Raw genomic sequence first — 24,204 nt, 5'->3', positions numbered from 1 at the left:
AAGAAGCCTTGTTCTATAAAATCTTTAAAATTACGCTTTGTGATGAGGTGACCATTGGATTTATTAGCTTTGACTAATCTAACACAAGCTATAGGGCAGTGGTCGCTAATGCCTGGTGCAAACACCCCGCACTGAGGATATTTAAATGGCCTATTAGTTAATATAATATCAATTAGGGTGGATCTAGATGGAGATTTGGCATTTGGTCTTGTGGGGTGTAAAATAAGTTGAGATAGATCTAATTCTAAGCAGAGCTGTTTAAGACTGGTAGAGCTATCAGAGAGCCAGTCCAGGTTTAAATCGCCCAGCACCACCAATTCGGAAGAGGCATACATAGATAACACCTTCCCCAACTCCTCTAATGCTGATGTTGGTGCAGAGGGTGGGCGATAAACACCAGCAACCACAATATGGACGTCACCCAGGAAAACATCTAAAACTAAACACTCAAAACATTTCGGGACAGTGGAGGACACAAGGACCCGTACGGCTAGGTGTTCCCTGACAAATATAGCCACTCCGCCTCCTTTAGCTCTCCTATCAGATCTAAACAAATTAAAACCAGCAATAGAAACATCCGAGTTGGAAATTTTCCCAGACAACCAAGACTTGGTAATAACAAGTATGTCGTGGGCGGCATTGACAATCATACAGTTAATGAAATCCATCTTGGGCAGCAAACTCCTCGAATTTAGGTGCAGAAGCTTCAAACCGTTTATGGCCCGCAGGTCCTGCAATGACCCCAAATCATTAGATCCCAAAGTAGCAGAAGGAGCAGAGCCGGGCAAGGCAATACCAGTAGAAACAACCACCAGGTTTCCCTGCACAGCTCTGCTTGGCCTGGAAGCACGACAAGGAAGACGTACTGGGAGGGGGCTGATAGTGGGGATGAAACACAAAGCCGCGGTTTCCTTACCAGGCCATTCAGGAAGCCAGCTGTTGCTCCGCAACTCAGTTGCTGGACTCGAGACAATCGTTGTTGACACTAGTTCGCTGCCGCTCCCAAGCCCAACTGCGCCGTAGGGAAGCGCAGGCCGCCCTGCTACGGATCCGGGCTGAAGACGAGCCACCACCGCAGCAGGAGCGAAATCCTCCCGGAATGAACCAACGCCAGAATAGGCCGACAGTCCGGCGATCACCTCAACAGCCCCGCCGCAACATACCGGAAGAGACTGCAAATCAGCCAGCAGACCTCCACCGAAGCAGACCAGAGGAGCCAGCAACCCAGTCACCAGGCCAATCACCGCCAGTGTGGGACCGCTACGGCCCGCCGAAGAAAGCAGCGCAGGTGGAGGAAAATCCAAGCTAGCTGCTAGGCTAGCTGGGCTAGCTGGGCCAGGGTTTAGCGCAACGTCACCGGCCAAGAGGAGTATCAGCGTCAGCCAAATGAATCCAACAGAAGAGCTCGACGTAGGGACCCCATCCTTACTAGATGATGATGGGGCTCTGGCACGGCCAATATCCAGGATCCCGGAGAACAGGAGATGTTGGCTACCTGCAGTCGGGAAGTAGATTCCCTCCCCATCGTCAGGCAAGAAGTGACAGCGTGACGAGCAAGCGATCAGGCAAAAGATGAAAACAATGACAATCACGCATCTTTGTGGAAAAGTTAAAATAGGAGGCAATCCACAATCGAAACGATTAAAAGTAGGACGGTTAAAACGTTTAAAAGTTTGACTCGCTTGAGCAGTGGACGCTGCGGTCGCCATCTGATCTGCTTTTTCAGAATTCAAAACAATTTGTGAAACAGCTCTCAATGTTTTACGCAGAGGTGCAACTGAAGAAAGGAACAAAAAGGGTGGTATTAAATTGCTTGCCAACAACAAACATCACTTAAATGGTAAAAAAAAGTTATTAATCAAACAGGTGGATTTCATCTACCTCTACTGCATTCTTGGCGATTTATAAGCAGGGGTTGATTTTTTTAGATGTCTCTCCGTTGCCAGAACCAGACTATAGTACTCTTGTACACTATAGTCTATACTAGTCTATAATCAATGCTGTTGCTATAATCTGGCTAAAAGGGCTTTGCAGGGAACTGTTGCCCATCTACATACATATCTATGAATTCTGCATTATAATATTGGAGATTGAAAGGATTATTTCTGTATGTGCCTGTAAATCAATGGAACCAACCAAAATAAAAAAATCAAATCAAAATAGATTTCACCAAAAGCAGGGTTCCATAATTATTGGCACTCCTGGTTTAGTACTTGGTGCATCCAACAGCCTGGAGTCTTTTCCTGACAAGGTTATGGAACACATGAAACATGATGGTTCCACTGAAATGTTAATAAAGTACAGCATTTTTCACATATTGACTTTTTTGAGTTTCTCTCAATAATAAATATAAGTATTTTTGTGCATTGCCAATCAGGGGTGTGACAGTCTGCACTTTAACCTGATACAGTTGTGTTCACGAAAATAGCAGTACAACATCAGTAACCTGATGAACCACTGTTATTAGTAGTAGTGATATTTCTGCATGGCAAATACTTTACTTGTAGATGTACTAGTGCACACTGCTTGTTCTGAGTAATTGACTCATTCATTGAAAGGGGCATGTTCAAAATAATAGCAATGTGGAGTTTAATTGGATAATTAATTCTGTGAAAAAACAGGTGTCATTAATTACACTTTATTAAGGAAGAAGGGAAGCAAATGTTTCACACATTGTTATGAAATATATTTCCTTCTGAATTCTCTAAGTAAAATAGGCTGTTCCAAACATTGTTCGGAGGAACAGCATCATTTGATTAAAAAGTTGATTGGAGAGGGGAAAACGTATAAACAAGTGCAGCTCAGCTAAAATTATTGTTTTAAAATGGAAACAAAAACCTGAAACAAGCGGAAGAAAACAAGCAAACTACTCTTAAAACGGATTGAAGAATAGTCAGAATGGCAAAGATTCAGCCATTCATCAGCTCCAGAAAGATCAAAGATGATCTACAATTACCTGTAAGTGCTGTTACAGTCAGAAGACGTATGATCGAAGCTAAGCTATCAGCAAGAAGCCCCTGTAAAGCACCATTGTTGAAAAAAGGGCATGTGCAGAATCAGTAAAAATTTGCCAAGGAACACATCGATTGGCCCACAGAAGACATTCTGTGGACTGATGAGAGTAAAATTGTTATTTTCAGGTCTAGTGGTCGGGTGATGACCCCTGGGTACTACATTCAAGCCACAGTACACTGTGAAGACAGTGAAGCATCATATGGGGATGTTTTTCATACTACAGTGTTGGGTTCATATACCAGGGATCATGGATCAGTTTGAATACATGAAAAAACTTAAAGAGATTATGTTGCTGTATGCCGAAGAGGAAATGCCCCTGAAATGGGTGTTACAAGACAACGACCGCAAACACACAAGTAAGCGAGCAACATCTTGGTTCCAGACAAAAAGGATTGAGGTAATGGAGCGGCCAGCTCAATCCCCCGACCTCAACCCCATTGAAAACTTGGTGGGTGAAAATGCAGTTTCTGAAGCAAAACCCAAAAATTCACAGGAACTGTAGAATGTAGTTTGTTCATCCTGGGCTGTGTACATACATCTACTGATGCCTCTGGACACATCTTCAGTGATGTTCCTGGAATCATCGGGTGTTTCGGGTCTTTCAACATCATACACCCTCAGCCCCAACCGGGGCTGATCAGGGGCTGATCAGACCCCGGCTTGTGTCCAGATGGCTAGCTACCATGACTCCATGGCTCTCCTCTTTTGAGCCACAGCCATCTTGAGGCTCTCTCTGCCGCATCGGTGGTACTGCGGATGGCTCTCTTCTTCCTCTCTCCCACGATGCCTAAGCTGCTGAAGGCTCTGGCTAAAGAACGGGCTGCGAAACCCCTGCATCCGACCTCCACTGGAAGACACCTTGCTTTCCACCCAGCCTGCTGACAATCACTGACCAGTCCCGCGTACTTGGAGAGTTTCCTCTCAAAGGCTTCTTCCAAGCGATCTTCCCATGGGACCGTCAGCTCCAGCATCACCGCTTGCTTGGTGGACTCAGACACGAGGACAATGTCTGGCCGCAGGGTGGTAGCAGCAATATGGCTGGGGAACTTCAGCTGTCGTTCGAGGTCCACCAGCAGCTGCCAGTCTCTTGCAGAGGTCAGGATGCCAGCAGATGTTCTTCTGGCAGGGGTTGCCTGCTCCCCAGCTCTGACAAAGGTGATGGTTCTCTTGGAGGGTCGGAACTGCTTTGCCCACAGAAATCCAGCGCTGATGGCTTCAGCAATGGTCTTTAGGACTTGGTCATGCCTCCAACGGTACCTTCCATCTCCAAGTGCCCTGGTACAGCAGCTGAGGATGTGTTCCTCGCTTGGAACACAAGGGGCACGCTGATGTCTCTGCTAAGCCCCATGTGTGCAGGTTTGACGGGCTTGGAAGCACGTCGTAGACTGCCTGGATGAGGAATTTGATGCGTTGAGGCTCGGCTCTCCAGAGCTCAGTCCAGGTCACTTTCCTCTCCATCGCATTCTCCCATCTTGTCCAAGCTCCCTGTTGTTTCATCCCCACTGCCCTGCAGGATCTTGTCTCCTCCTCTGCTGCTCTCACCTCCTCCTGGACAAGGCACCGTCTCTCCTTTCCCCTGGTGTTCAATTGAGGAGTTGGGAAGGACCCTAGCCCAGCTCGGCCCCGTGTGACCACTCCCACAAGGTTCCTGTGACGTAGCCTGGCCTCTGCCTCTTGGACAGCATCCTCTGCTCTCCACTTCCTGCCAGTCCTCACTTGGATCCCAGCGTTGGCCACCTTTGGGTCACTCGAGTCCCTGTACTGCACCACTTCTCTGGCTCTCGTCACCTTGAATTCCTCCTCCAAGGATCTAAAGGGCAGCTGTAGCTTGTTGTTACGCCCATAGAGAGTGATGCTGCTCAGGCTCTTTGGTAACCCAAGCCATCTTCGGAGGTGTTTGCTGACCTTCCTCTCCAGGGTCTCGACCGCTGAGATTGGGAAGGCATAGACAAGGAGGGGCCACAGGATTCTGGGGAGAATGCCGTGCTGGTACACCCAGGCTTTAAACTTCCGAGGAAGGCCTGACTTATCCACGGTTTTCAGCCAGTCATCCAACTCAGTGCAGGTGGACTGAATTGATGATGTGTCTCTCAGAGAGCTGTCAAAAATCTTGCCCAAGCTCTTGACTGGCTTCTCTGTGATGGTAGGGATGGCTTTGCCTGAGATGTTAAACCGGACCTTGTCCTCCACCCTCCCTTTCTTCAGCACCATGGATCTTGATTTGGCTGGTTTAAAACGCATCCGGGCCCACTCCACCAGCTTCACGAGACCCTTCAGAATCCACCGGCAGCCTGGGACTGATTCTGTCGTGACTGTGAGGTCATCCATGAATGCCCTGATGGGTGGCTGCCGTTGACCGGATTTTGATCGGGGCCCTCTGCACTCTGGCTCAGCAGACTTGAAGAGCATGTTCATGGCAAGGGAGAACAGCGTCACAGAGATAGTGCACCCTGTGATAATGCCGACCTCCACCTTGTGCCAAGATGATGATGTTGCTCCTGAAGAAACCCTCATCCTGAAGTTGTTGTAGTAGTCCTGTACCTGTTTCTAGCTGCCAGAAGTTGGTTGACTCGATGCAGCGCAGATGTGCAGCAGTTATCAAAAACAATGGTTATGCAACTAAATATTAGTTCAGTAATTTAAAGTGAAGTTAATCTTTAAAATACACTGCCATTTTTTTGAACAGATTAATATTCCTTTTCTTTGCTTCCTGTAAAAGAATAAGCATAATAAGCATATAAAATTTGCTATTGCTTTGATTTGGAATTGGATTTGTAATGTTTCCACTACATTTGAAATATTGAACTAAAACCTATAACTTTACTCACTTTTTTTAATGCACTGCTATTAACTGTATGTGCTGGAGTCCAAAGCAAAAAGAACAGAAATTGTATTATAATGCTTTTCCAGTAATGGTGTTGACTGTCAAAAATGAAGACCCTTATTATTTGATCACGTGTGAAGTGTTTTCTTTACATGACAAACCATTGTAGTGGCAAAGTGGTGCAGTGGGTAGGGACTTCCAGCCTGGGCCTTTTGGTGTTGAGTTTGTATGTTCTTTCAGAGTCTAAATTGCAAGTGAATGGAGTGTGCCCTGCAATGGATTGGTGGCTTTGTCAAGGTGTATTCCTCTCACCCAATGCTTCCTGTGATAGGCTCCTGAACCCCCTGCGACCCTGACCTGGAATAAGTGAGTTGGATAATGGATGGATGCATGGATGGACATACAATTGTACTAGCAAGCCTGCAAATGTCTTAATTAAGAATTAAGTTGTATTATTGCCAATTCCTTCCAAACACTTTACCCACACTTTGTATTCATAGTACATGTAGCTGTAACAAATGCTCTTAATGTCTCTATATTCATAAAGGTCAAAACCAAATCCTTTCAAGCAAACCACTGGAATACATTACACAAGGACAAACAGTTGTAAAAGTTTGTATTGTTTATTCAATCAGGTTATGTTTATTAAATAATTCCTAATGCATTAACTACTTCAGTTTGATTTTGAAGAAATCCACAAGTTCGGAAGTCATCCAAAAACAATCTACATACATTACATTACAATGCAAAATAACAAAAATCAGCATAAACAATGTTATTCAGTCTATTTTAAAACATGTCCTCAAATAAAACAAGGCCAGCAATGTTAACAGGAAAAATAATGACATGCTGATTATTTCGCTTGCAGTGGTGAGTTTCCCGATAACGATGTGTGCAAGATATACAGTGCCCTCCATAATGTTTGGGAGAGAGACCCATTATGGTCTGCATTTATATTTATATAGCGCCTTTATGCAAAGCACTGTACAATTGATGCTTCTCATTCACCCATTCACACACACACAGCGATTGGCTTCCATGCAATTAGGGGTAAAGTATCTTGATCAGGGACACTCTGAACTGGCAACCCTCCGACTGCCAGGCGACTGCTTTTACCTCCAGAGCAAATGTGGCTTTAATATGTCTTGAAATTACATACCCAAAATAAAATGCCGACCATTCTTGAACCCAACAGGCATACTCCTGGTGTCTTCTGAAAGGTAACGCTTTGGGGTTTGTTTTCCAAGATAATTTTTTTCAGTATTACTACAGTAAATCAAAGTAACAGAAGCCTAAACACAGTGGTCTCACTGAAAAGACTTTGTTTTTCCAAGCATTCTGCATTGTTGAGACTTAAGGGGCTAAAGTACACATTCTAAGATTTTATTAAAGGGTATTTTAAGCATTTCGGTTTTACCATGTAGAAATTACAGCGGTGTTTATACACACTCCCCCCATTTCAGGGCACCATAATATTTGGGACACATGGCTTCACAGGTGTAATTGCTCAGGTGTGTTTAATCGCCTCCTTAATGTAGGTATGAGAGCTCTCAGCACCTTTCCTCTAGTCTTTCAATCACCTTTAGAAACTATTATCGATGTTTATCAGCATAAGGACCAAAGTTGAGCCAAAGTCAAATAAGAATAAAACTTAAGGGGACTAGCCCTTGAAACAAGCATGAGCTAAAGATGGCTGCAATACAGGCCAGGCAGAGCATCACCAAGAAGACACCCAGCAACTGGTGATGTCCATGAATTGCAGACTTCAAGCAGTCATTGCATGCAAAGGATATGCAACAAAATACTAAACATGACTACTTTCATTTATATAACATTGCTGTGTCCCAAACATTATGGTGACCTGAAATGGGGGGGACTATGTATACACGCTGCTGTAATTTCTACATGGTGAAACCAAAATGTATAAAAATGCCCTTTATCAGATATTAATAATGTGCACTTTAATGTGCACATTTTTTATTACAAATATAAAATTGTGGATTACAGAGACAAATAAATAAATGTTGGGACCCAAACATTATGGAGGGCACTGTACATATATATGGACAATTTCAAGACAGCTCAGCTCTTTCATAGGTTTTGGAATGAAACAATGCCTATGAGGTTAATAATGTGACTCTCACCTTTAATCTGAGGGCATGTACATCCATATCAAGTTATTTGTGTTGGAATTGCATTCCCTTTTATACATAGTCCCTTCAGTTTAGGGGACCAAAATTAATTGGACAGTTGGCTTCTCAGCTGTTTTTTATTGTCAGAGCTCAGATATTAAATTGGATAAGAAAGCTATCTAGACTTCGTTCTTTGCTTTTGATTGCACTTGAGTCTGTTATTGGGTCATTCTGTGAAAATATGGGGTGACCACTCCAATTCTGCTGTTCCTTATATATCCAGTTGGGAACAAGCAAACATTAGTCTCATTGGATTTGTTGTTCCAGAGATATTGGCTCTTAAAAAAAAAGGGGGGGGGGGGCAATGCTTTAATGCCAAAGATACCCCCCTCCGCCCCAGCTTGATTTGACATGGAATTACCCAATTTTGTAATCTGAGGACCAGAGTTGTGTCAATGACAGTCAATGAAGCCATTATGAGACTGATAAGTAAAAAACAGTCAGGGACATAGGCAAAACTATAGGCTTGGACTGTCCAACATAGACAACATAGATGATCATTAAGAAGAAAGAGCACTGGTGAAATCAGTACTTGCAAAGAGGTTGGGATGACCTAAGAATTCTCACCATAATGAAGAAAAACCCCAATACACCAGCCCAACAGATCAGAAACACTGAAACACTCTTCAGGATGCAGGAGTGATGTGTCAGTAACTACTCTCCGCAGTGGACTTCACACAGATCTACGGAGACTACACTGCAAGATGCAAACCACTAGTTAGCTGCAAAAATAGGATGGCCAGGTTACAGTTTGCTAAGTAAAACCTATTTGTAAAACCTGTTTTTGGAAATGGTGGTTGCTCTGAATGCAAGTTTGTATTGCTGAAATAGCCAGCCATGGGTTGCTAGAAGTAATCTAACGTCAACTGGCCAGTCCCTTTCGCAGACCATTCTTTGAAGTGCACCTAAGAAAACTGGGTTTGTCGTGTGCATATAGCATGCTGTTGGGAGAGTTGTCCCTGTGTGCTTCATCGAACCATTGAGCTAGTATTTTCTGGTGAAACACATGGTTTGTTTTGTGACTGGTGTGTAGGAATCTGTTTAACCTTGTCATGCTGGCTAATTCAGGTTGTTGTACTGAGGATAGCGGGGAGGTTATTTATAGTCGTACTCCCACAGCCTCTGTGGTGGTTGTCCACGAAGACTAACTGAATCTAATCTTACCTCAGCATTTTCAGGAGGGCCAATGCAGCCAATGGAGCAATCATGCCCAGTTTAGAGCCATGACAAAGCCCCAGTTATTGGGGTTGTTGGAGCTAGATGGTGGGGAAGTACCGGCCTCCCTATGAAAGAGAGAGATGGCCAGACTCCTGAAGGAGTCAATTGTGTCAGGCACTGGGACAGAAAAACCCAAAGGGAGTTTTATTTCGTAGTCCAGACAGGCAGAGTTCAATCACAATTGCTTACCCTCATTGCAGACAGTTGCAACGAGGGTAAGCAAAGGGATGGTCGTGGTCACAAGCAAAGTTTGTAAGCTAGAAGTTATCCAACGGAGCAGAAGTACAAAAATGGAGTTCAGAAATCAATAGCCGCAATAAACAGAAACAGGTCGATACACAGAGCAGATGATGAAAACAACACTGGAAGGTAATTCAAAGTAACATTACAATCTAGCAAAGTAAAAGACGTGGAAATACCTGTATATACACACGACAAATGGGCTAAACAGATAATCCGGAAATAGAACACAGGTGAAAACAATGAATGATGTGAGGGAGCTACGGAGCGGAAGTGCAGACAAAAACATTAACAGAAAAAACAGAAATAACAAACACCAAAGACAGCAAACACAGGATGTGACAAATTGGCCTGGAAGAGCATTGGGCAGAACAGAATGTGAAGGAAAGGGTGGAATGGGAATTGCAGGAGAAAGAGAGAGAGTGCTAGTAGGAGCTGGAGAAGTTGCAACTGGAGCAGCGAGAGAAGGACAGAATGCATTTATAAGTTACAGCTGGAGAATGAGAGGGTGTTTGGAGAGGATCTTCTGGGCCAGCCCAGTCATCGTTTGATGGCACAGCAGTGAAGTTCACGCATAAATTTAATGAAGATGTTTTAATTTAATAAATTAAAATTAAAATTTAATGAAGATGTTTTAATTTTATAAATTAAAATTAAAATTTAATGAAGGATGTTTTATCTGACCACTTTGAAAAGGTAGCTATAGAACTGCTGTGGCCAACTGAAAAGTGGCCGCTATTGGTGCGGAGCGTACTGGTGGGCAGGGCGCAGACAGCCCAGACTCTGTTGCTAGAGAGTACCATTGATTTTCCACTCCCTGCTTTCTAACACTCACAATATGTTTTGGAGTCAATATGGCTGATTTTGATAAAGCAGGTCACATATAAAAACGCATTCGGTTGCCAGACGGCACACCATTTGAAAACCCCTGCTCTACCCTCATCTCTTCTTCATTATGTTTGTTTTTCTTTCTTTTTCTGCAGGACAGGAAACCCACTGTAAAAAAATTATTTCATTTGTACTCAATGTGTATGCTTTAACATCTTGAATAAGCGTGATTAACTTAATCCTTTTTCCTGTGCAATAATTAGATAAAAGCCTAATGCAATCAAAAGCCTAGTATCAAGACTAAATACTTACACCTGCACTAAGGAAGCAATTGAATATTAATTGACTGATTGACTAATCAGAAACACCTTAGAAGCCAACTGTAGAAGCCAAATTACTTTTGGTCAACTAAAATGGGGGTACAGTGCCAAAAGAACAGAAGGACTGCACCATAAATATACATATTTGTCCATATGACACAAACACAGCAATAGAGATAGAAGATACACTAATGAAAAGATGCAATCTCCAATGCATATTCTTTTTTAATTAAAAAGAAAACGAAAAAATCTGAAAGATGTACTTTGGCCAATCATTTGCACTGCTTTCAGTTATCTAACATGTTCCAGGCCTAGCCAAGTAAGTTGAATTCACATTTTAAAAATATTTTGTGCCGTCCAGAAGCAGATGGGCTCCCCCTCTGAGCTCGGTTCTGCTCAAGCTTTTTTCCTGTTAGTCGGGGAGTTTTTTCTCTAGGCTTGCTCTGAGGGGGTATCAGGCCTGGGCTCTTTGTAAAGCTGCTTTGTAAATCTTGTGTTGTAAAAAGCACAATACAAATGAAATTGAATTGAATTGAATTGTTTGATGCCTGCTAAACGGATTATACATGTGACATAATATTTACGAAAGTTACGAAACTCACATTCATGGCTGTATAATTCGTGGGGGGTATGAAAAAATAACCGGTTAATCTATTTTTTCCAACATTCATAAAGACTGTCATTTCTTGTGGGTAAACCATTACTTGAACGCAAAGAAACAAGCGCTATGCTGAAAAAGGTCGCCTCATCAACGTATTCCAGTATTGATAACTTAATTATCAAGAATTTGGTGTCCCTAAATAATAAATAATTATCAGAACAATCAAGTGGCAAAACAGAACAACAATATTTACCTGTTGCAGGCACGCCTGCCATTATACGACATTTCAGTTATGTAAAATAAAATGACGGAATAAGCTAAAAGAAAACAAAAAGCCCCAAAATTATTTAGCCTAATCCATACATTTCTATTGTTATTCTGCAATTAACAGAACGAATACATGAGAATATGACAGAAAAAAGACAAGTTTCCCGACAAATTAGGTTTAGAAACGGGGGGGAAACAAGATTGCAATTTAATGTATAAACAAATTTTATCCCACATAGCCTACACTTCACATTGGTGTTATCTAGCTTTTCAAAGTTATCATATTGTATCCTTTTGCGGGGCTTTAACATTTTAACAAAGCTGAGCTAGTAGCAAGACAGTACCATCAGAAGTGTGACGAGACATTTGACAATTAGTTCCACTCGATTGAAATTATTTAAAAAGGGTGTTGATTTCAATTAATATATTTTAATGGGTTCACCGATTGTGTAAGCCTATATCTTGATAAACAATTTTGTCTTACAAGTCCATGTGTACCTTCTTATGGAAGCATGACAAACAAAAATAAAAATCAATCAATCAATCATACATTTTAACAAATACAATTTAAAAACGGACAATTACCATCATGAACGAATAACGAATAACCGGTTATTCGGTTATCCTGACCCACCCCTATGTTGTACACGTATATTTAGTTGTTCATCAGAAACTTATTTGGGTTGCAAAAGTTTCTGAAATGGAATATAGAAGTTCAATAATGTATGGAATGCAAAAGCCGGTCTTTGTGGGGGAAGAAACCTTATTTCTTTTGATAGGAAAGTTTGGAGGATGTCTCACTCTTGGCTGATTTGGACTGATGAGGTCATTAGAGAGAAAGAGAATGAGGGAGGACAGGGAATTAGAATTTATCATAGTAGATATTCAATTTCACAAAGAGGCCATTATTTGTTATACATAATAGTTGGCACTGCTTCTGTTAAGATACAATACAATAGCATGAGCTTTATGGTGTTATTTCTGTGTGCCTGAAGGGATTTTGAACACACAAAGAGATTTTTACACACATAATTTCGAAGATAAATGGACCGTCACACAAATAATCATACATTTTGAGCAAAGATTTTTTTTACGAAATAACATTTAATTTTCTCCATATATGCACGCACATTGCCTGACCTCTTCTCTCTACACCCTTGCTCTGTGCCTGCGCAAAAGTTGCTTGCCTGTGTACTCACTCAACAACAGCACAGTGTTAGAAATGTGCCAAAATTCTTATCAATCACATTTCTGGACTAATGGCGATTAGAGGAGAAGAGACACGTTCGTGATGAAAGAAGTGGGACCATAGATGTCGGACTAATCCATAGCACCAAGTAAGGTATGATTTTGTGATTGGGTCAATAAAATTACAGTATCTCCCCGTGGTTGCACATGTAGCCTATAGCCTTTTCTTATATATAATATATCCATATAATGGCTAGTTAACTAAATAGCCTATGCAAGATACATAGCTACATGGCCAATGTCAGCTGATTTTACGATGTTACAGTGTAACGTTTGCAAAGTCACTGTGTCTATGCAAGACAATGGGTTTTACATTCAACATGACTGTAGTGATTTATTAGAGGTAAACAAGGCAATAACGTCAAGTTACAGATTTCCCGACTTGACCACTGGACGAGTTCACTAGCCAGGTAGCAAGTAGTCTATTGCTGAAGCCAAAATTGCTTGTTGTTTAACCATATGCTACAAACTAGCTAATAATCATATTAGAATAAAATGCACCTGTTACCGTCTTGATGTTCACGGTCCTCAAACACCCAGGAGTTACAGGGGGTGCATGGTCAATCTCCCCCAATCTACCAATTAAATCAACGAAACCAACATGACATACACCCCCCACATAATTGGCGCCCCGTTTTCGTACAGAATATAAACCCTAAAACATTAACGTCCACATTCACGTTTGTATCGTGGTGGTATCCAAAAATACACAAGCTATAGCCAAGATCCACTGCTATTCACGGATGTGTTGGTCATTTAGCTAACCTAAAAAAATAGACACCAAGTTGGTGACTTAGAAATTAGGCAGAAACTCATTGTGGTTGCAACCTAATTAACGTTATTAGCTAGCCAACATCAGGGAATGTTCACATGTTTAATGTCCCGAATAGCATTTCAGCTAACCTAGCGACGCGAAAATGATAGACCTTTATTTAAATACATTTACATTACATTACAAAGTAAAATAATTTTCTCTGAAAACCATAGGTGTCAATTATTGGTACAATTATTGTCCATAAAATCAAACAAGGTTAAATTGGCAATACAATTTTACATAATTTGGTTAATCTCAGTCTAAAGGAACTACCATGCAGTCCGTTAAGTAAGGACAGTGAAACAATTTCTTTTGGTTCTCCACTCCAGCAGATAGGATTTGAAATGAAACAATATAAGGTTAAAGTAAATAAATGAAAGTAGGGGTGCGAATAATTGTGAAACCAATTTTTTGGGGAAATCTTTTTTTTTTTTTTTTATCTAAGACATTGGTTAGCTTCATTAAATCATTAATAAAGCACACTACTTTGATCATGTTGAGAAATAGTAATTTTTTGCACATATTTATTAAGGTTGCCAATAATTCTGGAGCCCACTATATATGGACTTGCTAATAAACTTTTATTGAATAGAAAATAGTTTTCACGTGATAAATTTCTCTTCAAAATTAAGTTTGGGCGTGCAAAATATTTTCTGTGCATTCAAAATATCCCTTCATGTGCACAGAATTTTGCTAAAAAAATTACACCATAAAGCTTTGCAGTCATGAAGATTAACTCACCTCAGCATTTAAATGGTTTAGCAGTGCCTCTCGAACCTGTTATAAAGATGCAGGGAGGAACAGTTTGAAGTGACCTTCCATATTTGATGCAATAAAGCCTATAAAATGAATAGTAAGAGTACCTTTTTCTCTCCAAAACAGCCAGTCAGCAGAATAAAAATGCCCTGAAATTTAAAAAAGTAATGTAAAATTGAATTTTGTTCATACAAATTCAATAAACTTTTCTCCAAATTGAAAATATATTTTTCAAAGCAAACTTTTATTGTTCATTTATTGTGTGTGAAATTCTGAGTGTAAGTGCTCAATGTAATTTGTTGATCAAATCCAGGCATTTGCTTATGTGCTATATCTGATGGGTGTCTATTTAACAATAGAAATGTTTGGTTGGTGTAACATACCTGAAAAGAATTAAGAAGAGTAAACAAGTAATGAATGATCTTCGGAGGAACTCCATCTGACAGGTCAACTATCATTGTTAAGAATCCTAAAATCCATGTTATTCCAAAAATGGGTGTAAAAAAGACCACTGCTTTCAGAATGCTTTTAGCCATATCCTTTTCATCACCCTTGTCTCCCTCAGACACTGAGGGTTGCAGGAGCTTGGAGATCACCACCACCAAGGAAAACAGATTAATGAAAATTATCACTCCAACAGGCAAAACGAATGTGTGGATCGATCCCTTCAAGACCCCTTTGTAATTCAACCAGCAGTCTTCATTGTAGTATGAGCCTTGCTTGCCACTGTCATAGTATATGTATGAGAACAACACAACAATTGCAGGACAGACATAGCCAAGGCTAATTGAGAATGCCAGGTAAACTTTCTTTCTAACTTGGTGGAAGACAAAGATGAGTTTGTGAAGAAGCATTATGCTCAGGCACAGCGTCCAAAAAAACATGGACAGGTAAAAAAAATGCTTCAGCAACACCAAAATTAGACACAATTTTTGGCTGGCAAAATCTGAGGCCAGAAAGCAACAATCTGCCAAAAGCAGGCAGAGAGAAATGTTGACAAGTGCCATGTGGCGGAAATGAGCTATATTTGATTTTACAACAGAATTCCATACAATAAGCTCGATCATGAGACAGATGGCAAGAGAGAAAATTGAGACTCCTAGGCCTATGTAGGTTAATTCATTCATGAAAGGAAGATGCACAGGATATTTGGACATTAGTGTTGAGAATGAAGTCAAATGGTTACACTCACAAACTACCTGGTCTCCCTGATAACTCTTCCAGGAACAGCCAGTTTGAGACCAATTCTGTTCCAAAAGGTCCCAGTAAACACAGTATACATTGTGATTACGAGGCTTTTTTTCGTTCAACGTGAACGTTAGTGAGATGCTACTTGATTTTCTATTCTGGCTTTCCAATGTAGCTGACACCACAATGCTGCTGGGCCGTCTCTCACTCTCTTCATTTTGTAGGAGACGAGAAAGATGCTTAAATCCTATTGTTTTCAGAGTTCCTTCTGTTGTATCTTTCATAGAGACTGAGACATCGAACACTTTTACATCACACAGACTTAATGAACAAGAAGAAAATCGTACATTTGTGTAGTTTAGAACGTTGTTGCCAGAAATGGCTGTCTGTTTCGATAGGCCCTCGACTGCTTTAAGGTATGTGGTAGACAGGCTAGAGTTAATGTCATGCTTTATTTTCCAAGACGTGTTCAGAGATTCATTCAGCAGATTGCTTGCTGAATGTAATACATCCTGGAAGAGAAGAAAATACCCCTTGAGTGAGCTGACAACATACACAGACACATGCAGACATATGCACATACACAGTTTTTACAAGGAACCCCATTTTGTGAGGTTGTTACATTATGGGCTACCTTCACCTTCCAAGTTGTATGCTGTCATTTTATGTGGCCTCATTTTTCTACGGCCATGTTGCCAAGACCGGATGAAAATAGCCAGAAAAACAACAGAATATTTCCTTCTTTCCCACTCGGTCACAGATTTCAAACTTGGTCCTGGGTGGAACCCAAACTGTAAGCTTGTTTTTTTTCACAGCTTAACTTGAATGTGTTTAAGTGTTGGTTTGGTTATTTTGTTTTTCATTTTCCGAAAATGGACTGCCAGCCCTCCTTATGCATTTCAACTTTATTTAAACAAAAGGGCATGGGGTTGCAGAAAGTGATGTGATCACAGTATAGAAAGTGCCATGGTAGGGTAAACTGCTTACCAGAGAGACTTGCATATATTATATAACTAAATGAATATCTTGATTTTCATCTGGTTGCAAGTTGTGCATTTTGATAAAGGTTGATCCAACAGGTTGCTCTGCCTATCACTGAATTTGGTGATTCAATTGATTGGTAATTATTATCAAAGATATGAACTAAGTAAATAAAATAAACATTGTACATGTTGGTTAAGTGAGGAAGGAAGGCATATTCTGTACTCAGAATGTCTTAGCTGATATTGAGATGGGGGGATTAAAAAAGTACTAAATAAATGACATAAACTAAAGACAAATAAGACAAGAGGCCCTGATGGCATATACCCAAGGGTACTGAAAGAGATAAGTCACTGGCAAGTACTTTTAGAGTCTTTAGGAACACCGGACAACTAGAAACAAGGTAATACAATATATAAGAAAAGGCATCATACTGATCCAGGAAACTACAGGCTTGTCAGTTCAATGTGCGTCTATAATTACAGACATATTAGAAATATTTCTGGAAAATAATAACATCCAACATGGTTTGCCCAAGGGAAGGTTATGCCTGACCTTTTGGAATTCTTTGAGGAAGCTACCCAAGTGTTTTGATGGTAGGAAATATTAAGTTTTTAGCAGTTATACTTAATGGCATGCATAGTTTACCCTCATGTCAATATGGTGGTGAATCTGTTAATGGACATTGGATAGAAATAAGAGCAATTCATATCTGATTAGGTTACAATTGCATTCGGAACTAAAACAAGAATAATAATGGGTCCCCAGCACCAAGTTTGAAAACCACTGCACAAGGATACATTTGTAAAGCTCAAGAGTAAGATTCACTGTAACCAGAAAATGAACTCAATCTACCAAAATTATCCTGTAAAATCTCAGACTGACTAGACCTGATTATTCACATCAGGCAGCAATGTCTATTTCCCAGTAATATACTTCAGCCATGAATGTGAATAATAGTTATTCTACATCAGGGATCATCAGCTGTCAGTCCTTGAGTTTACACCTGGGAGTCAGGTGTGAAGACAGTCTGTCCAATCAGTAGCAGTAATTACCCAGGAGAAAAGAAAGTCAGGGCTGGATTTGAGTTTGAGGGCCAGAGTTGATGATCCCGGTTCTACATGCTTTAAACTTTCATGATACATGAATTTAATAGTTATGAATTGATTCAAAAACAACTTATAAGCAATGATTATGTCACGTTTCAGGTCTGTCTTGCCATGTTTTATGTTTATTCATTTTGTCTTAGTCACGTATTGTCTTATCATGTATTATGTTAGTCTAGGTTCGTCATGTTGTTTAGTTTATTTATTGTTACAATTTATTTTCTCGTCATGTCTAGTTATGTTTCGTTACGATTATATTACCTTGTTTTGTTGAATGGTTATCGTCTTAGTTTCGTTTTGTGTTATGTTTTGATTTATGTTTATTGTTACGAAGACTGGTTACTGTTTAAACATACACTTCTACATGTCTTTCCGCAAACCTTGTGTTCCGCCTTTTCTCTCTCTCTCTTTCTGTCATTCACTCCCTAATTGTTTCCATTTGTCTATTTACTAAAACTACTAATGCTAGATTAGGATTGGGTAGAAACTAACAAACTAATCATGTGTTCATGTTACCTTACGTTTCTCGTGCATGTCATTTACTAATTTACTAATGCTAGGGCAGGATAGGTTTATTACTAACGATTACTAATTACCTTGTTAAACTAGTCACTTGTCACTTGTCATTACATCTGGACACAACAAATCTTATACATCAATATTTTTTGATAAATTGAATATACACTTAAATATTCTTCAGCTTCACTTTAAGTTTAATTAGACAAATGCATTAAAATAAAAAATTCTTACTTGAAATGTTTGAATATTTAAAGGTTTTGATATGTTGGATGAATTTGAAGCATCAGATACAACAGATAGGATATTCACACTTGCATTAATATTAGCATATGTGTTCATGTCATCAATATAGCTGGTTGTATCTTTCATACGTGTAAACAATCCCATTGCATTTTTCTGAAAAGATCCACGTCCTTTTCCAATGCTCTGGAACAACAAAAATTAAGATTTAAGATTCAATTATGAAATTATTTAAAATTGTTTTTATGGCATATACAGTGCAGTTGATATTTAGTGCACATACAGTAATGATGTTCCAAACAGTTTATTTTATACATCCTATTGTTTGGCCTATGTCACTAACCATTTCTTCTCATTTCTCAGCCTCATAATGGCTTCCTTGACTGCCATTGGCACAACTCTGGACCTCATGTTGACAAACACCAATAACAGACTCCAAAGGCAATCAAAAGCCTAGAATCAAGAGTAGATACTGAAACCTTTCCTATAACTGCACCAAGGAAGCAATTGAATACACCACCAGAAGCAACTCAACTCAAGAAATTACTTTTGGTCCCATAAAATGGGGGAGGACTATGTATGAAATAGGATGCGATTCCTATATGCATCCCTCAATATGGATCTAAATACTCTCAAATTAAAGGGTCCTGTCTGCATTTTAACCACATTTGTGTCATTTCAAATCCGATGTGCTAGAAGACAGAACCAAAAGAACATAAATTGTACAAACTGTACATACAGTCCTCTCCAAAAGTATTGGAACAGCTAGGCCAATTCCTTTGTTTTTGCAATACACTGAATACATTTTAAGATAAAAAGATTATTTCCTGGTTGACACCTAGATGTGTTAAACAACATAGAACACAACACCTTTGGTATCAGACTACCAAATTGAAAATGCTAAATATAGAACAAAACAGAATATAACAGACAGAAACCGGTACGGAGCACAAGGGTACACAGAGGAAACAGACTTGACAAACTAGCCAACTGAACTGAAAAAGACAGGCTTAAATATACTAACAAATTAACTTAAACAATAATCAGGTGTGGGTATTGGGGAAGAGATAATGACAACGAGAAACAGCTGGTAGACAGGAAGGAAATGCATATAAGGAGCAGGGGGTGGAGACACGAAATGAGGAGAGAGGTAAAACAAGGAGAGCATAGAAAACAAAAAATAAAAAGGGGCATGGATGTGACGCATTTCTCCGTAAGTTGACAGAAAGAATGTTTTTGCAGACTTCATTTTGTAGAATTCATCCTGCTGCTACCATCATGAGTTATATCATCAATAAAGATTAGTGAGCCCACTCCAGAAGCCCAAGCCATAACACTTCCTCCACCATGCTTCACAGATGAGCTTGTATGTTTTGGATCATGAGCAGATCCCTTCTTTCTCCACACTTCACCTTTCCATCACTTTGGTAGAGATTAATCGTCGTCTCATCAGCCAATTTTGTGGCTCATCTCTGTACTTCTTTGCAAATTGAATCTTGCCTGATTCTTACTACTGAGGAGTGGTTTGCGTCTTGTGGTACAGCCTCTATATTGCTGCTCTCTAAGTCTTCTTTCTGCCCTGTGGAGATTGTTTGTGATGTCACTGACTGATGTTTAGGGGCTGACCTTGCTGTTCCAATGCTATTGAAGAGGACTGTATACATATGGCTTCCACTGTTCTTCTAAGAATAAAGGCTTGCACACCTGACTATGTAGACATGTCAGGTTCTGTGTTTTTCATTGTCTAGGCTTTGTCTAAGTTGTTAGCGTTTCTGTGTATTGTTACCCTCTGTGCCCTCTGTAGTCTGCCTATGTCCTCATTGATTCCCATTCATTCGTTTCACCTGTTTTCACTTCCTTGTTATCATGCACACCTAATTGTTATTTCCCCTCATTATGCCTCTATATAAACCTGCCTGTTTTGTTAAGTCCCTGCCATATTGTTATGTGTTCATTCCATACTCTCCAGTGTTTATTTCTCATTGACTTTGTTTCAATCTGTTTTGTTTTAGACCTCCATCTCTGAATTTACCTGTTTGTCCTGATTTGACCAGCTGGACTCCGTTTGGCTATTCGGTTTTTGATTTTGGATTCTCCTTTTGTTTGGACTGCCCATGTGTTATCGACCTTTTGCTTGTGACATCGACCACGTATTGGATTATCCCTTCTGAACCTGTTTGCTTGTGCACTGACCCTTTGCCTGGACTCCCATTTTCAAACTGCCTGATCTCTGTCACAACTATTTGCTGGATATCGACCCCTGCCTGTTTGATCTGTTCTGAAGTTAATAAAGACTTTAACGTTAACTTCCGTGGTCTCGCTCTTCATCACAGGTGCTGGAGCCACCAAAACGAAGGACATATCAATCAATAAAAGAGCACAGCAAGAGGCAGTGTTGCAGTGTTATTGTTTTACATAAGTTCTTCTGAAATCAAAATAAAGAAATCGGTTTTTTAATTAATAAAACAATTGTTTCCTCACCAAATAAGTTTTCTTATCACACATAAATTGAAATCTTGCTCTTTAAAGGGGGTTGAATCTTACCAATGCTTCTTGAAGAAGGGAGCTAAGGGCTTGTTGAACACAATAAGATATTTCATCTTCCCATACTCCATCCGAATCACATTTCCTTTCTCTGTAACCAGCATTACCATCACTGCATGGGAGTGTTGCCTTACATGCGTTTTTTGCTTTGGGCCATTCATTGTCTACTTTACAGTATGGTAGCCCTAAATGGAAAACAATTCAGAATACTGACCCAAAGGGTTGCATGTTCTCATAGATTGAGGTTTCATCCAACTGCTTTTTACCAAACATTATTTTCACAAAAATGAATGGCATGCAAACAATTGAAAGTATACTACAACTTGCAAAGAATCATTCCATAAAAGATAAAAGAACCATGACAAAAAATGTAACTACCAAACCGAGGGCTGCCTCTAGCCCAGTCATTTATTTCTGAGAGGCCTAACAATAAAATTGACCTCTACTGTAAGTTTAATTGAATTCAGGTGTTATTCCCAAGAGGACCTAGGCATGAGGCAGGAAATTAAAGTATGTTCAAAACTAAAGCAGCCCCAGCAAGAGAAAATCTCTTAAGAGAAAATTCAACATAAGAATATGCTTGCTACACCATGAGTATAAACAAAATATTTGGAACACATAAACAAATTATTAGTGCGCTAAATGGGACACAGATTGATTTCATACTGCACCAGAATCACAAAAAAACTTACTCTTGATCACAGGGATTGTGGTGGAGATGTTTAACGTTTGATTCAATCTGTTTCTAAAACTTATTTCAACATCATGGTCGTTATCAATGTTAGTTTCACAATTAATCTTTGTTTCCACTTCATAAATGATGAATTTAGGACTTGCAGGGCCTTGAGGGACAATAGTATGCAACAATGATTAGTAATATGTGATCAGACATACAGTAAAAGACAAACAAATTTACATTTTCTGTATGTGGATATACTGTATGCATATATCAAAATACATCATTTCTACTTTTATTCATCAATCCCCCCCAATATTACAAAACAGGAACATTAACTCCCTCAATAATATAGTACCATATGGTAAACTAATTTACAATACAGCAACATTAATACAATTTATTTTGGTTTGTTAATCAGCTGCATCCACACAAATTTACATAGAGAAAATATTTCATTGGTAAGGTTGGCAAGTAATGTTATGCATGTAGTTTTTGATAGTTTTTATAAAATGGTGTTTAGCTAGCTAGCTAGATAATGTCAGAGATAGTTAAGTGACCAGTAAAAGAAGGAAACAGGACAGCTAACCTAGCGAGCTAACCTTATCCCCCAGTGACTGTAACGTCACACATACAATCACAACCACACTGAGGTGCTCACTACTTTACGATCTTTTATTCTACGCAGGTGAGATTCTACCAAAATTCCTTCTTGTAACGTGTCACAGTATCTGAATACTAGCTGGCTAGGTGTTGTTTATCATGTAAGTGTAGCCATGTTGTATATTTAACTTTATTGGACTTATTTCTAGTTATCAAACAAAGCTCATGTAACGTTAACACCATCGAGTGGAAACAACATTTTATACATGAACAAACACTAAGGACAAAACATGGCTATGTCAGTCTCTGATTAATGATTATTGTTGTTTTAACGTAGAGCTAAGGTGTCCCTTTTTAATGGCATTATAATTGGGAGTGTTTTAATGCTGCCCATGCCAGTGAAGTCGGCGAAAGATTGTTCGAAAACTCCAGCAGACCAGTTTGTATCGGCACACTTTAGTATGATAATAGAGAAAGTGTCATGATCCTTGTTTGCTCTGTCTTTGTTTTCAGTATAAGTCCATAGCGTTTCGCCTTTTATCACCCTCTGTGCTTCCGTAGTCTGTTCATTCATTGTCATTCATTTGTTTCACCTGTTCTCACTTCCTGATTGTCGTGCACACCTGATTCTCATTTCCCCTCATCATCTGCCCTATATATACCTGTCTGTTTCGTATTCGCTATTATGATGCTGAAAACTGTGATTCAAATTCAATGGACTTTACATTGAACGCTATTCAAACCAAAGTTGCGCCCTTGTTTAAAACATGATTATTTTTTTCATTAAATATATGTCGTATTGAACAATACTAAATAAAATCCACGATTATTGTTCTCAAAAACATTCCACAGCATAATTTTATTTGTTGCAAAATATAAAATATTTAAACTCTCAGATACAAATATTGCAAATTGCTGTCTATATTACTTGGATATTACTTTTGTGATTAAATATATTTTATACATTTATGTAGGGCACTTTAATGATTAAAGGGTACCTGTACCCAAAACAAGCATATGCCTAGATCTGTTCAATATATCCTGAAAATAGCTTTTCCCTTTCTCTTAAGCTAAATAAAAATGGCTTCTGGCTCTCCAGGTAATCCCAGACAGCCTTAATTAAGTTTTTTTTATCTGAAAAGTGGTCTATTACTTGCCAGTTTCACAAACACAGATTTTTTTTTGTTTTACTTTTTGAAATACGAATATTTCTCTAACATTTTTTGGACAAGTAATCTTTGGAAATCTAAAATGTGCCCTTTTCTGGTACAATACTCATGCCTCAAAAAAAAGAAATGTCATAAATAATGTTATCTTACCTTGGTACTTTGCTGTAATTTTATTCCCAGCGTGATGTACCTTGTACTTTTCATCGTCGTTTGTTATTTCGTATCTGAGCTTGCTATCCAAGATTTTGTCCTTATTATTATAGCAGTCTGGGAATTGTGGCTCACGAATAATATTAACCGTCTCTGGTAAGAGTGCTACATCCAGTTGGCCACTGGCTTTATTCACAATACTGTCCACCAGAAAGATGCACTCATAGAATCCTTGGGGGAAAAACACAAGTACTTGCTAAAATGTTAAATGCAGATCTCCCATGAACTTCACTTTCCATCCCAAAGAATGGCCTGGCCTACACATGACATCTGACCACTTAGGTCACAGAAATCTGTTTTTAATACCTGACATAGGCTTGGATTAAATTAAATTTGTCCTTAAAATTGACACACAATCATATAAAGAAACATTTTATTTAGTGCTTTTCCCAACCTGAAGATCCTGTACAATACATACAGTGGTGTGAAAAAGTGTTTGCCCCCTTCCAGATTTCTTATTTTTTTGCATGTTTGTCACACTTAAATGTCTCAGACCAAACAAATTTAAACACAAGTAAACACAAAATGCAGTTTTTAAATGAAGGTTTTTATTATTAAGGGAGAAAAAATCCAAACCTACATGGCCCTGTGTGAAAAAGTGATTGCCCCCTAAACCTAATAACTGGTTGGGCCACCCTTAGCAGC

The 24,204-nt window shown here is 39.5% G+C and overlaps 1 protein-coding gene and 1 pseudogene across 1 annotated transcript in view; both read right to left on the bottom strand.

Moving 5' to 3' along the window:
- Positions 1 to 3,663: 3,663 nt before the first annotated feature.
- Positions 3,664 to 6,344, bottom strand: LOC133124366 (uncharacterized; annotated as a pseudogene).
- A 2,472-nt stretch (positions 6,345 to 8,816) lies between these two features.
- Positions 8,817 to 24,204, bottom strand: part of adgrf3a (adhesion G protein-coupled receptor F3a) — a 56,017-nt gene continuing 40,629 nt past the window's right edge. The window contains exons 10-17 of the mRNA XM_061230574.1: positions 23,500 to 23,730; positions 21,594 to 21,743; positions 20,902 to 21,086; positions 18,349 to 18,543; positions 14,707 to 16,023; positions 14,431 to 14,472; positions 14,309 to 14,344; positions 8,817 to 12,322 (exon numbers count right to left, since the gene is read on the bottom strand). Of these exons, the coding sequence (XP_061086558.1) occupies positions 12,269 to 12,322; positions 14,309 to 14,344; positions 14,431 to 14,472; positions 14,707 to 16,023; positions 18,349 to 18,543; positions 20,902 to 21,086; positions 21,594 to 21,743; positions 23,500 to 23,730 (2,210 nt within the window). The 3' untranslated portion in view covers positions 8,817 to 12,268. The remainder of the gene's footprint in view (positions 12,323 to 14,308; positions 14,345 to 14,430; positions 14,473 to 14,706; positions 16,024 to 18,348; positions 18,544 to 20,901; positions 21,087 to 21,593; positions 21,744 to 23,499; positions 23,731 to 24,204) is intronic.

This window comes from Conger conger, chromosome 1 (genome assembly GCF_963514075.1).
Source record: "Conger conger chromosome 1, fConCon1.1, whole genome shotgun sequence".
In the NCBI taxonomy this organism is placed as follows: domain Eukaryota; kingdom Metazoa; phylum Chordata; class Actinopteri; order Anguilliformes; family Congridae; genus Conger; species Conger conger.
Note: the sequence above shows the minus strand (reverse complement) of the source record. Positions and strands in the feature narration are given on the sequence as shown.